The 14,158-nt window shown below is 43.4% G+C and overlaps 2 protein-coding genes across 2 annotated transcripts; both read left to right on the top strand.

The window, feature by feature from the left end:
* Positions 1–419: 419 nt before the first annotated feature.
* Positions 420–2,468, top strand: LOC100471490 (growth-regulated alpha protein). Its single transcript, XM_034671693.1, has 4 exons — positions 420–667; positions 760–883; positions 1,012–1,095; positions 1,848–2,468. The coding sequence occupies exons 1-4, from the start codon at positions 568–570 to the stop codon at positions 1,861–1,863; spliced, it is 324 nt and encodes a 107-aa protein (XP_034527584.1). The 5' UTR covers positions 420–567; the 3' UTR covers positions 1,864–2,468.
* Positions 2,469–10,958: 8,490 nt separating this feature from the next.
* Positions 10,959–12,796, top strand: LOC100463732 (growth-regulated alpha protein). The gene is made up of 4 exons (XM_002919144.4): positions 10,959–11,137; positions 11,230–11,353; positions 11,482–11,565; positions 12,057–12,796. Exons 1-4 carry the CDS (start codon positions 11,038–11,040, stop codon positions 12,070–12,072), a joined length of 324 nt encoding a protein of 107 aa, XP_002919190.2. The 5' UTR covers positions 10,959–11,037; the 3' UTR covers positions 12,073–12,796.
* Positions 12,797–14,158: the final 1,362 nt, after the last annotated feature.

Below are 14,158 nucleotides of genomic sequence, written 5' to 3'. Positions count from 1 at the left end.
GATAACATTTTTAAAGAGCGTTTATTCCGGAGATAAATACAATCTGCAAAACCCAATTTAAAGTGAAAGGATGTATATAGGTAAGAGAGGTTGCCATTTCCGCCTCAACTCTTCCAGGTGCAGCAGCTCAAGCGTCTTTGAGAATTAATTCTCTCCCCTAAGGGATCTAACGGGTCGGACCAAACCTGCCCCGCGACCCGGGATCGCCTGGCGCCCACGGTGCCCCCCGCAGGGGCAGCAGCAGCATGACGGCCACTCACGCCCCCTTTGGGCATTTGGGCGGAAAGAGGACGTCCCCGCCTCGCAGGGACACAAGGGTGGCCAGGAAGGGGGAGGGGAGGGCGGGTCCCCCTCTACCCCGGGGGCGGGGCTGCGTTGTCCTTTGCGACCCGGGAGCGACCTGCGGTGCCGGGAATTTCCCTGGCCCCGGGGCTGCTCACTTCCCCGCGCCAACCAGGCATAAAAGGGGTTCTCCCGGCTCGGGCAGCCACAGAATCCGCTCCGCCAGCTCTCGCTCCAGCTCTCCAGCTCCAGGCACCGCCGCCCCGACTCTCCGAGCTGAGCCCCATGGCCCGCGCCGCCACCCCCGCCGCACCCCGCGCCCTCCGGCTCCTCGGCGCCGCGCTGCTGCTCCTGCTCCTGGTCCCCGCCGGCCGCCGCGCCGCAGGTGAGACTCCGCACCCCCAGCCCAGCGGCGGGACGGGGGGCGGTGGGCGCCACCCCGGGACAGCCCGCTAACCCGGTCTGTTCTCCCCGCAGGGGCGCCCGTGGTCGCCGAACTGCGCTGCCAGTGCTTGCAGACCTTGCAGGGAATTCACCTCAAGAACATCCAGAATGTCAAGGTGACGCCGTCGGGACCCCACTGCGCCCAAACCGAAGTCATGTAAGTGACGCCCCTCCCTGCTGCCACTGCTCGCGTCCTTGTGCCCCCCCCCCCTCCAAGCCGCGACGCCCCCGGCCCGCCGCCCAGCCCCACCTGCCGCCAACGCGGACTCTGCCTTCTCTCTGCAGAGCCACTCTCAAGGATGGACAGGAGGTGTGTCTCAACCCCGAAGCCCCCATGGTCAAGAGAATCATCAATAAGATGCTGAACAAGTGAGTCGTGCTTTTTATTCGCACGCGGGACGGGAGTCATAGGTCACAAATACTGGCAAATGCCTCCGGAAAATGTTATCAAGGAAAACTCAGGGTGTAGCTGAAGGACTGGAAATCATTCTTATTCCACAATTAAATTTGCTAGTAAGATCATTCATCTGCTCTGGTGCCAGAAGGATGTTTCTAGTGCCCTCCATGCCCGTGCAAATAAGTGTGGGTAGATGTGTGTTACTGAAAGATGAAGTAGATTTGGCCAGTGGTGCAAAAATGCCCCCTACCCATGAAGGGGCTTCAGCCCTGAGAAGTGAGACCCCTGGTTTTTGGCAACACGGACCTATGAAGCTTAGCTGCGGAGAGCAAGGACTTTGAGACCTCCCTAAAAAGTCTAGGATCCCCGTGAAAATTTTCTAATCCCTTTGAGCATCAGCAAAATGGGATAGATAATAATAGCTATTTCATGGATTGTATGAGGTGTAAGTGAGGTCTTGCATGTAAAATTTTAACCCAGTGTGACAGTAAGTGTTAGGTTTTAGCTCTTTCGAGTCAATAGTAGAGTTCAGCCCACAGCCCCGCCCCTTCTCAATAAAAGAGCAAGTTCTCTGCTGTGCAGGGCAGTGGGTGCTGTGGGACCTTGTCTGGGTTCAGGGCTGGGCCAGGTCTGCATACAGAAATCCCTCCAGCTTCAGGGGCCAGTGTGAGAGAAGAGCAGGGTTCCTTAGCACCTGTAACAGTAACCCTTTTCTCCTCATAAGTGGCAGCACCAACTGACCTGGAGACAAGATGCTGGCTGGTGGCGGTTCCTGAAAGGCCCTTGTAGGAACTGAGAATGAAGAAGAGAACAACAGGCTCTTGCAGACATCTAGAAAGGCCTTACTGTGTTTGGCTACTATGAGTTCTATTTATTTATGTTTGTATTTATTTATTTTTCAAAGCTCATATTTAATAATTTACGTGTTAGTATTTAAAGATGTGAATGTTTTTAATCAAGCATAACTCGGTCCTGATAATCTGAAGACGATGGATTTTAAATGTCTCATGAAACCAGTGTTTCCTGGGAGATCATGAAGTGCCAGGCACACTGATGGGGTAGGGGGTGGAAGAAGGGAGTCGAAGCAGTTAAACAGTGTATACAGATCTATTTTTGTATTTGTTTAAAAGAGTGTCAGTTGTTATTTATTGAAACTGTTTCACACATTATGTAGTCAACATTTTTATGTTGAAGCTTCCCTTGGACATTTTATGTCTTGCTTGTAGGGCATAATGCCTTGTTTAATGTTTATTATGCAATGTTGCTCTGTCTTGGAACAGAGAAGTCAAAACTACTGTTAACATTTTTACAAATGATATGACAATAAAAGTTTTGCAAAAAATAACACGCCTGGGTTTTGTTTTATTCTTCTCAATCTTTGGTTCCTACTGGGTGCCCAAGGTATTATACAGTTAGACTGTAGGTCACACCTAACTTTATGCCTGCTCCTAGTTTTTATTTTCCTTACCTTTCTCTTATTTAAGGGATATTTGACACACTACACTCCCCAACCACTCTGAGAATCCTAGTTTTACACAAAATATTGCTGCTTTTCACACTGATTCAATATTTAAAATTCGTTCTTTATAAACTTCTGAATTTTTATAAATATTGTGACAAGAGCTCCTATTAAATGCTTTGGGTGAGTGGATTTTCAAACAATTATGCAATTCTTTCCCTTTGGATGAGGCTGGGACCAAAAGGTGGAAAAGTGGATTCTTCCTAAGAACTTGAACAATTTGTGTTATTTAATAAGAATAGTGATCTATGTTAATACTTACTAAGCAAAAGAAGAAGAATCATCATCATCTATGGAGATAAATATATGCTGTAAAGTAAAATACACAACAAAAATAAAGGATAGGGAAGGAGAGAAATGGACTTAGAATACAATACATGTCTTCCATTGTTGGAGAAAGTATTAACTGAAGGAAAATTGTAGTGTGGCAGGAATATAGATTGCAACTTCTAAGGTAACCACTAAAAGGGAGATGAAAATTTTGGATTTAAAAACCTGAAAAGGAGATAATATGGAATAAAAGAAAATGTCTGAATAATACAAAAGAAATTAAGGAATAAAGAAGCAAAATGGCAAATGGGACAGGGAAGAAGGGAAAAATCTTCCTTACAGAAGAATGCCTAATAATACAAGTCTTACTCCTTCTGAAGGTGAGTTTTAATTCCCCTCCCCACATGGGTATGGAGTGGGCTTTGTGACTTTCTTCCAACTAAGAGATTAAGAGAAGGGGAAAACAACATTACAGTGGAGAATTTGGTGGATCCCACCTTAACCAAGTGATGAAGGTTATTATGACCAATGTGTCATGTGAATATCAGGGACACTCCTGCCCCCCACATCATAGGGTAAGAAGGGCACTTTGGCTCCATCATATTCTTCCGTAAAACCCATAAGCCCATTATGATCATGAGAAAATCATTATAAAACTCCAAATTCAGAAACATTCTACAAAATACCTAACAAGTATTCCTCAGATCTGTCGAGGTCATGAAAATCAAGGCAATAATGAGATTCTGTCACAGATGAGAGGAGACGAAGGAGACAAGCTCACTAAATCCAATATGGGGCTTGAACTGATGACCCTGAGATCAGAACCTGAGCTGAGATCAAGAGTCAGACTCTTAATCAACTGACCCAGCCAGATGCCCCAAAGACTGACTTTTTTTTATACAAAGATTGTATAAATAAGACCAAAAAAACCTATGCTTCTTAAAAGATACACACTTTAAATATTGAGACCCAGGTAGCTTGAAATTAAAAGAACTGAAAGTGTTATATCATGTTAAAGCTAACTGAAAGAAACCTGGTGTGGATATACCGATGCATTACTTGTTAATAAGCGTTAATGTATTATTAATATACATTTGTAATATATTGGTTAATAATTGATACATTAATTAAGGCTTAATTCATATATTAGGACTTAAGGAAAGAAGTAGACTTAGAGACTAAAAAAAAAGACTGATTCAAAATAAAAAGGAGGTACTTCTGCAAGAGACAAACAGTTCTAAAATTCCATGAACTTAATATTTATCAAAATATATTAAGAGAGAAACTAGAAGGAGCAACGCATGAGACCATAATCATAGTTAAAGATTCTAACAAGCCTCTTTCGGTGCTTCACAGGCACAGCAGTAAAGAACCAGTAGCAGTACAGGAGGGTAAAGTGACAGGATCCACCCTTTTGGCCAGAGTGTTGGCAATACACACGCTTCACTCAACAACTGCATAAATCATATGTATTTTTTCAACACACAGGGAACATTTTACAAAAGAGACCATATGTGACCCATAAAAAATGTATTAACACATTTCAAAATGCTGACATGTTACAGAGGATATTCTCTGATCAAGTTTTTTATGATTTGTCACGTTCCTGGCTGACTATGTATCCACACATATGCATAATGTGTTTGCTGCGGTTTCTAGTTCATCTCTTTACTTCCCAAATTTCACTTCCACAATATAGGAGGCATCAAAACAGGGTCATCACGCTGTTTTCATGCCTGTTATAGCCAAATGTCATAAACAGTATTTGCATGAAGATATTTCCTCATTTTCCATATTTATTTCTTGACATATCCTTTTGTAACCTTGGCATTTTTGTACTCTTTGATTTATATTATACGCGATGTAATTTGATGACTCATTACTACTTCCACAAAATTTTTTAAAAATCCCTAGAAAATGAGGTGCCTGCGTGGCTCAGTCAGTTGTGTCTGACTCTTTATTTCAGCTCAGGTCAGGGTCTCAGGGTTGTGAGATAGATATCTGCATCAGGCTCCGCGCTCAGCAGGGATCCGCTCCTTCTCTCTCTGCCCCTCCTCCCTCTCTTTATTTATTTATTATTTATTTATTTATGATTTTCTTTATTTATTTGACAGAGAGAGGGAGAGTGAGAGAGAATAAGCAGGGGGAATGGCAGGCAGAGGGAAGGAGAAGCAGGCTCCTGCTGAGCAGGAAGCCTGATGCAGGGCTCCATCCCAGGACCCTGGGATCATGACCTGGGCTGAAGGCAGCCAGTTAACCAACTGAACCATCAAGGCACCCCTTCTCTCTCTCTTTAAAGTAAATTAAAAAATCTTAAGAAAATGGAGATACAAAGTTTATATGGAAATCTATTATTTTTAAAGCCTTGAATAACGCCCAAATCTAATATATTGGATGGTTCTCAGAGTTAATTGAAATAAACTTAATTATAGATGGTTAAAATCACCAGGATGGCCTTAGCATGGGAGCAGAAGGAAAGACCAGCTGTGTTGCAGAAGAAAGTATGCAGGTTAGTACTGAAAAGGAACGTCACATTTGGAGTTTCAGTTTTATCCACTATACATCTTTTGCAAAACTGACCACAGTCCCTTGTATCTTGCATGTACCTTGTATATGTTTTTTAATTCAATAGCTCCACCCCCTCATTTTTGTGCACATATCCTGAGTCTTAGGTTATATCCCACCCTCCTGGTAGGTAGCCAATAAAGGTCATAGTGCGGTCTGTGCAACAGGGCCATGGAAACACCTTGAGATACCTACAAAGGCCTTCCGGTTGAGATACCATTCATACTGGATCCTGAGCCAACAAACAGGGTCCTACCAGCACATGGCCCTCCAGCGTCAGAGGCCTGCCACCTCCTTCTGCCTTCGTCTCTCCTCAGTCTCTGGTCACAGAAGCTTTTAGGACTCAACCTGCTCTATCCCATTGCTATGCCTCTGCTCGTCTGGCCCTCTCCGGAAATGTTTCCTGCCCATCAGTGTTCCCTGTTTACCTGGAAAATGCCTCATCCTTAAGAGTCACATGAATGGTCACTTCTTTCAGGAAAAGTTCTCTGGCAGGTTTCGTAAACCCCCTCTGTAAGAGCTGGATTGGGTGCTCCTCCTCACTCCCGACACCTTAGCAATGGTCTGCTATGGTAACGACAGGCTTTTCTAGATCTTCTATTTGTACATTCACTTCCCCTATTGCATTGAGAGTCAGAGGACAGCAGTCTTGTTCCTCTCGGTATCCCTGGCCAAACTTTATCCCCACCTTCTACATGCTCAGTAAATAATCAACGACAGTGTTGAAACAAAGGGAGAAAGAAAGGCATTCAATTCCAGTTGAACCCCTCTTCTGGTTAGAAAGGTAATTAGCAATAAGTGGAATCAGTAACAAAAACCCAACTCAAACTGGCTTCATGAGAAGACGAATCATTCGACTTATAGAAGACTGTTGAGTAGATTGAGTAACACTGGATGCTGCACTTCAAAATTCTCTTTAGTAATTAGTCTCACTCCAGATCGGGCTGCTTTCCTCTCTGTGCTTGCTTTATGCAAGCTCCTAACAAGCACTCAAGCACTAACAAGGTTTCAAGTTTCTGTTCTAGTAGGTGTAACCCCGCAGGAAGCAAGGGCTTGTTTTTCCAACCATTTCCTGACAAAAAAAAAGACTCCAGGAAATTTTTCTGACCTGGCCAGGCTTAGGTCACTTGCCCACCCCTGTACTTATCAGAACTGGGCTGCGGATTAGACCCAGACTGGAAGGACTGACCAATACTACTTTGAGTCATCAGCCCACTCCTGGAGCTTTGGAGCAGGGTCACCCTGCCTGAAATATCCAGATTGGAAAGAAGAAGGGGTGGTCTCCAAAAGAAAACCAAGGTTCTATAACCAGAAGAAGGAGGAAGCTCAAGCCAGGTAGAAATGACCAATATACTAGAGACTGGCTCAGGTTTACGACATTAACACTGGACAAAATGCCCTGGACTGAAGAAGTGGGTGGATCGAAGCATTGAATGTCACAGTCAGAAGTCTCCATTCTTCTCCCCTCAGGGTCAGAGTCATTCTACCTAAAGCAGTCATTGCAACAAAATAGACGTGGCAGTTGTGATGTCACGATTTCCCAAGGCCGGAGTGGGGACAGCAGCGCCGCAGAGCCCATCCCTGTGGCTCTATCATCTCAGGAGGCAGTACCAAGCCTGGATTGTAAAGGCAGATTAGATAGCGTCAATCCAGTAGGCAAGATGCAGTAATATGGTAGCTCAAAATGGGACTTAGTCACCGATGTTTTTATTTTAGGGATGCTCTATTCGTTTAAGATTGGTGATTGCATTAGTTTAAAATTTGGGCATAGAAATCTGTCATTCAGCTCATAAAATGAGTAATTAGCTGGGGAAGACACTTGCAAAAACAAAGAATTGGATTATTTTTTAGGCTTCAGAACAGCAGTGCTCTTTAAATCATCTGAAAAAATAAATATGGGACTGTTAGGGATTGAATTAGGAGAATTGATATATTAAGGCAAAAAAAAGCCCTTTCTTTTGTACTTCATTTTGTAAGCAAGTGATGTTTATCAAGCAAGTCTTAGACATAAAATTATAGATAATTCTATAAATATGAGGCTGCTTCTTGAAATGCTTCAACTCTTTGTTCACTGGTACAAATTTTTTGCTGCTCTATTCATTCACCTTGAGTATTTACTTATGCGAATACTTTGAATTGGATCTGGAAAGCATTAGAACAATTTTTTTTTAACTTATAAAGAGAGTAAAGTTCTGGATAGCCTCCTTTCAATGCCGAAGGCAAAATATTTCCATTATTAAAATATGATAAAGTACCCAAACTGGGTCAAGCAGAAAACTGTGATCCTTATTTCAGCAAATAAGAACTAAAACGCCCAGTTCCCTTCTGGGAAACTCTGAGCAGAGTGTTCATCCCACTGACCTGATTTTGGACACGTACGTCCATTGATGTGGAAAATCAGAGAGATAGATAAATGTAGATTATATTGAATTTTAGTATATCATATTCATTCCACAAAAGAAACTTCCTGATGTTAGTGAAATAAGACACTGGAGACTTTGGAGCAGTTTGCTTTTTTTTTTTTTTAAGGTTTTATTTTTATTTATTTGAAGAGATAGAGACAACCAGCAAGAAAAGGAACACAAGCAGGGGGAGTGGGAGAGGAAGAAGCAGTCTCCTAGCGGAGGAGCCTGATGTGGGGCTCGATCCCAGAACGCCAGGATCACGCCCTGAGCCTAGCCAGGCAGACGCTTAAGGACTGCGACTGTGCCACCCAGGTGCCCCAGCAGTTTGCTATTTTTAAGCTTTAAGAAAGGTAAGCTGAACTATTTAGCCAGGAGAAGAGAAGAGCAAACATATTTAAACTAACTAAACAAAACAAACCTGCTGTCCTGAAGCTAGCTAATACTTGTCTTAAAACAAATTTTTTTTTATAAAGATTTTATTTATTTATTTGACAGATATAGAGACAGCCAGCGAGAGAGGGACACAAGCAGGGGGAGTGGGAGAGGAAGAAGCAGGCTCATAGCAGAGGAGCCTGACGTGGGGCTCGATCTCACATCGCTGGGATCACGCCCTGAGCCGAAGGCAGATGCTTAACTGCTGTGCCACCCAGGCGCCCCCCCAATTTTTTTTTTTTAACATGTGGTGGCTAAAGCAGCACCGGCAAGGAGCTCGAATTGTGGATTTTATTAACCGCGAGACCCTGGCAAATTACCTAAAATCCCTGTCCTTTTGTTTCCTAGTGAAGAAAAGTTGTGGAGACAAAGTGGAAAAGATTAAGTGGGTTTTCTATACATCAAAGGTTTAGAACATTGACTAGCAGATTAAAGTGCTATATTATAATACTTTATGTTTACTGGGCATCTTGTAAGCACATAAACACATGTAAGTAAGGATGTTGAAAAATAATGGGAAGATCTGCTGTAGATTGTTTCTTGGACAAAAGTCAAAAAGTCTTATAACAATCTCTTTGTGTTTTCTGTCCTTCATAATTTTTCTATAATAAGCAGATACACAGTTAAAATCAGAAACATAAAACCATATTTTTAACGTTTAAAGAACAGCTATTATAATTCTGAGCTACTGATTATCTCAAATAAATAAATAAATAAATAAACCCCGCAGTATTTTTAATTGAGAATTCCAGAAAAATAAGGATAACAACAGTAGTATCTACACAAATTCCCAATTATTGCTAAGTTACTAATATTTTATAAACTCTAGATCATCTTTCATTTCTTACATCTTTTAAAAATTTTAGATTTCTTGGGGTTTTTTTGCTGGATTGTACTGATGATTATTGAAAAAATGGAGAGACCAATCGTTACTTATAATTTAGTCATTCATAATCCTTTCTAATAAGATGGATCATCTTTAGTTGTAATCTCATTTTGTAGTTGAAATTCCTGAAATTAGAATTATAAAATTACTGAACAATTAAACTAGCCAACAAAATATTCATTCTGAGTTTTCTCTTAAGAAAAAAAAATAGTACAAAAATTTTAATATTGGTTGAAGGAGATGTTTTCCTTTTTTGAATTTTTTTCCCAGGTGAGTTTCAGTTTAGTAGTATGGAAAAAGCAATTTCTCTTTTATTTATTTAAAAACAAGTTAAAGCATATTGTATGTACTGGTGTTTTATAAACATTAATACATTTATTCATCATCACAACGTGTTGAGGTAGGTAGTACCTTTAATCTTCATTTGACAGGTGAGAAACTAAGGCAAAGACTGGTTAAATGATACCTGTAATGGGGAGAACGGAAATTCCTGCCCTGTCTGTGGGGAGCAGAGCGCTCGCTGCTCCGTGCCTCTGTGCGTCTCCATAGCAACTCCTCCCTCCCCTCGCTCCCCTTCTACACACGGATGCATTGGGTAACCCCACTCTACTCACAGACCAGCTTCGAGAATCACACCCAAGTCATCTGAAACCTACACGTAACCCAACAACAACAACAACAACCACCACATTAAAACTAAGGGTGAAAAATGAGCTCCTGAATGACAAAGGCTAGAGTTAACATGTCTTTTTACAAATCAGTAAAAAACAAAATATGACTGCAGTTATTTCTCTAGAAAGGATATCAAATCACTGGAGACAGGAAAGTCCACATAACATGGAAATGAAATGAGATTTGTGAACATAAAACAAGGAAGTGCTATTAGATGCGTCATCTAGAACTTAAATATTTTGCAGGAACACCTCTTTTTGCTGTTTCCGCGACCGAAGGGTGCTACTCACACTAGGCATCAGCTCCTGGTTCCTCTGACCCTTTTGTGCTCGGACAAAACTAGAAATTGTGGATCCCATGAACCCAAAAGCAGCCTTCCCTCCCCCCAACAGCTCTGAGGTGACCACCAGCCACATACTTCACGGATTTATCCACGCCCTCTAGACCAAAAAGATGATATTCATGGATTTACTCCAGCTCTGGAAGTTCCAAAATTGCATAGAGGAAGGAAGATATGTAGAGTTAAGACACTTTATCCTAAATTAAACACTGAATTAAACAGTCGACACTGCTAGTCCCCTCACCCCTTCAGGATATGACACAAAGTATGATTTGTCATTGTAAAATACCAGGAACAAGGCGGACATGCTTATGTCTAATGTGAGATGACAAATGTATTTTAACAGAGTCTACTTATGCAGACATAAGCAAAATCATCAAACCAGAAGGCGTTCATGCTTTAAGTAACAGATCCGAAAGCATGTCACCCTTCCCCCCTGGCCTTATTCCCCCAATCCGGACAACTAACGTTCAAGAAGCCTGTCTCTGATAGGTGGCACAGGCTCAAGTAAGGCCATTCATGCCCTCTTTGGGGATTCTGGAGGAAGGAGAAGGTCCCCGAGTCTCTGGGACACGAGGGAGGCCGGGCAGGAGGGTGGCCGGGCGGGTCCCCCCTCCACCCGGGGGCGGGGCCGCGCGGTCCTTCCGACCCCGTAGGGACCTGCGGTGCCGGGAATTTCCCTGGCCCCGGGGCTGCTCACTTCCCCGCGCCAACCAGGCATAAAAGGGGTTCTCCCGGCTCGGGCAGCCACAATCCGCTCCGCCAGCTCTCGCTCCAGCTCTCCAGCTCCAGGCACCGCCGCCCCGACTCTCCGAGCTGAGCCCCATGGCCCGCGCCGCCACCCCCGCCGCACCCCGCGCCCTCCGGCTCCTCGGCGCCGCGCTGCTGCTCCTGCTCCTGGTCCCCGCCGGCCGCCGCGCCGCAGGTGAGACTCCGCACCCCCAGCCCAGCGGCGGGACGGGGGGCGGTGGGCGCCACCCCGGGACAGCCCGCTAACCCGGTCTGTTCTCCCCGCAGGGGCGCCCGTGGTCGCCGAACTGCGCTGCCAGTGCTTGCAGACCTTGCAGGGAATTCACCTCAAGAACATCCAGAATGTCAAGGTGACGCCGTCGGGACCCCACTGCGCCCAAACCGAAGTCATGTAAGTGACGCCCCTCCCTGCTGCCACTGCTCGCGTCCTTGTGCCCCCCCCCCCTCCAAGCCGCGACGCCCCCGGCCCGCCGCCCAGCCCCACCTGCCGCCAACGCGGACTCTGCCTTCTCTCTGCAGAGCCACTCTCAAGGATGGACAGGAGGTGTGTCTCAACCCCGAAGCCCCCATGGTCAAGAGAATCATCAATAAGATGCTGAACAAGTGAGTCGTGCTTTTTATTCGCACGCGGGACGGGAGTCATAGGTCACAAATACTGGCAAATGCCTCCGGAAAATGTTATCAAGGAAACTCAGGGTGTAACTGAAATACTGAAAATCAGGGACTTTGCAGTGAATCCTTGTCTTAAGTGTAATCTAGGCTCCACGTTTTATTATTCCTGTAACCCCAGGGAAAGTACTTAATCTCTTTAAGTTTCAGTAATACAGAAAAATAAAAATAGCTACTTCACGTGTTTGCTATGAGGGTCGAGTAATGTCCCAAATGTACTTTTTTAGTCCACTGTGACATTACATTTCGGTTTTTTGAAGCTATTAATACATATGGGATCACAGACCCCTTATGCCTAATTAGACAGCATCCAGGAGCCTGGCATTTTCTGCCACATAGGGTGGTGGTGTATAGTGACCGTATGGCAGGGGGCTATGCAGTCAATTTATCCAGTCCTATTAACAGCAACCATTTTCTCCTCACAGGGGCAGCACCAACTGAGCTGGAGAGAAGGCAGAAGCCTATGGCTACTGTTGCAGCCTTAGTGAAAGGGGAGCAGAAGAGAAAGAGAACCCTCCTGAGACGTCTTGAACTGTGTTTAATGTATTTGACTATTGCCTATGAGTATTTGTCTGTTTTTTAACATATGTATTTATTTATTTATTTATTTTCTCAAAGCTAGCATATTAATGTCCTAGCTAATATTTAAAGATAAGAATTTGGTAATTTGCTGTACTATTATTTTAAAAGGTCATTTTTATGTTCCATCAAAGTTGGTTCCGTTCTATTATTTAATTTGCAGATGACGAGTCTTAAATATTCTTCATTCATTAAATTATTTCCTTGGGGGGGATGATGGGAGAAACCATGCCATTATCATTCACCATGATAAAGGCCGGAGATAAATACTGTGGGATCCAAGCAGGTACATCCCTGTTAGGGTCTTGGAATGTAGGTGCACAACTGTTTTTGTACTCTCGAGAAGAATGCCAGCTGTTATTTATTGAGAGAGTTTCACAGTATGGGGTCAACATTTCTGATGTTGAAGCTTTAAAAACTCTAATGTTTTTAATATCCCTTGGACATTTTATGTCTTCCTTGTAAGGCACACTGCCTTGTTTACTGTTAAGTAATGTGGTGTTTCTCTATGTCTTGGAATAGAGAAGTTTAAGTATTTATTGGCGTACTTTCACGAATAGCATCAAAATAAAGCTATTTACAAAAGTTCCTTGCTTAGGTTGGTTTGTTTTCCTTCTTGATCTGTTGTTCCTCCTGAATACCCAAGCACTTTAAATTTGTAGGTCACACCCACTTAAGAGACTGCTGCTAGTGGCCACTCCTTAGTTCCACTCCTGTGCACGAAGGCATGTTTGATGCTTTTTCCACGTCCTTGCAGTCCCCCACCCTGAGAATCTCTGTTTCACATAAGATATTCATTTTGTTTCACTATAACCAACTATTATTCAATTGGAGCTTTTTAAAATTTTGGGAATGTTTATATTTTTAAAAGAGCTCTCATTTAAATTATATTGTGAAATGGTTTTTCAACTATGCATTCTTTTCCCTCTTAATGAAGCTGGGAGCTAAACTGCAAATTGCATTCTTCCTTAGAACTCGAACAATTTGTGTAATGGGGGGATAAAGCAGAAAAAGTGAGTTGGCTGAGTGTTTCATCTGTTTAAAGGTCTAAATGAGAAAGTCTTTATTTTCTAATCTTCATGGAGAGAACAATCACCAAGTGCGATGCTGTTCCAATGCTTCACAAATACAGTGATGATTCAAATGTTTCTAAGCCTGCAAATTTGAATTTAAATGGCCCTGGGACAGTGGGAATACATCCAGCTTCCACAACAGAAACAAAGGCGGTCATCTCATGACCTGGAAAGATCTGAGCCACCTGGAAGAGAATGTATTCTAAATCTGAAAAGGAGGAGAGTTTGCGCACATGGGGAAAGCCAGGTAGGGCCCGTGCCTGTCTCTGATTCAGGACCTATTCCTGGGCACGTTTATATCCTTCAGCAGGAGGAAGAGGATGGGCACATGCCCACACTTGTCTTAAGTTGCTGGGTAACTGCAGACAAGAAACAGCTACTTGGAGTGTCTATGCTCTCCCCTGAAAATTAAGTAAAACAGTCTCTTCATAACTCCAGTGGTACTTGCTCAGAATGTAGGAGGTAAGACAGAACAGCAATCTTTAAATTGTGTAGAAGTAAACACATGCAAACCATTCTGGAAACTCCAGAAATGCCAGCCAGCACTGACTCCTTCCTTAACCCGAAGTCAAGGGCAATATATTTTAGGCCGTGGGAAACAAACCTTCTTTGGGTTTCTCAATGTTCTGGTAAAAGTCCTTGCCTCTTCACATACCATGAGTATTAAATCTGTCATTTGTCTAGTTAATTGCTCTGATCCTAAGAGATAATAGAATTTTTCTAATCTCCTGAAAGAGGACCCGATGGTTACATCCAGGCACAGGTGTCAGGTTAAGCCTCAGGGTGGTGGGGAGACTGGAATGCTAGCTCTCCAGGTATTCACGTGTCAAAAGAGATAAAGCCACAGAATTTAGAGACACCCACAGGTTTTACCC

The sequence above is a fragment of the Ailuropoda melanoleuca genome, chromosome 11 (assembly GCF_002007445.2).
Source record: "Ailuropoda melanoleuca isolate Jingjing chromosome 11, ASM200744v2, whole genome shotgun sequence".
NCBI lineage: Eukaryota > Metazoa > Chordata > Mammalia > Carnivora > Ursidae > Ailuropoda > Ailuropoda melanoleuca.
The sequence above is the reverse complement of the archived record's forward strand: the minus strand, read 5'-3'. Positions and strand labels throughout refer to the sequence as shown.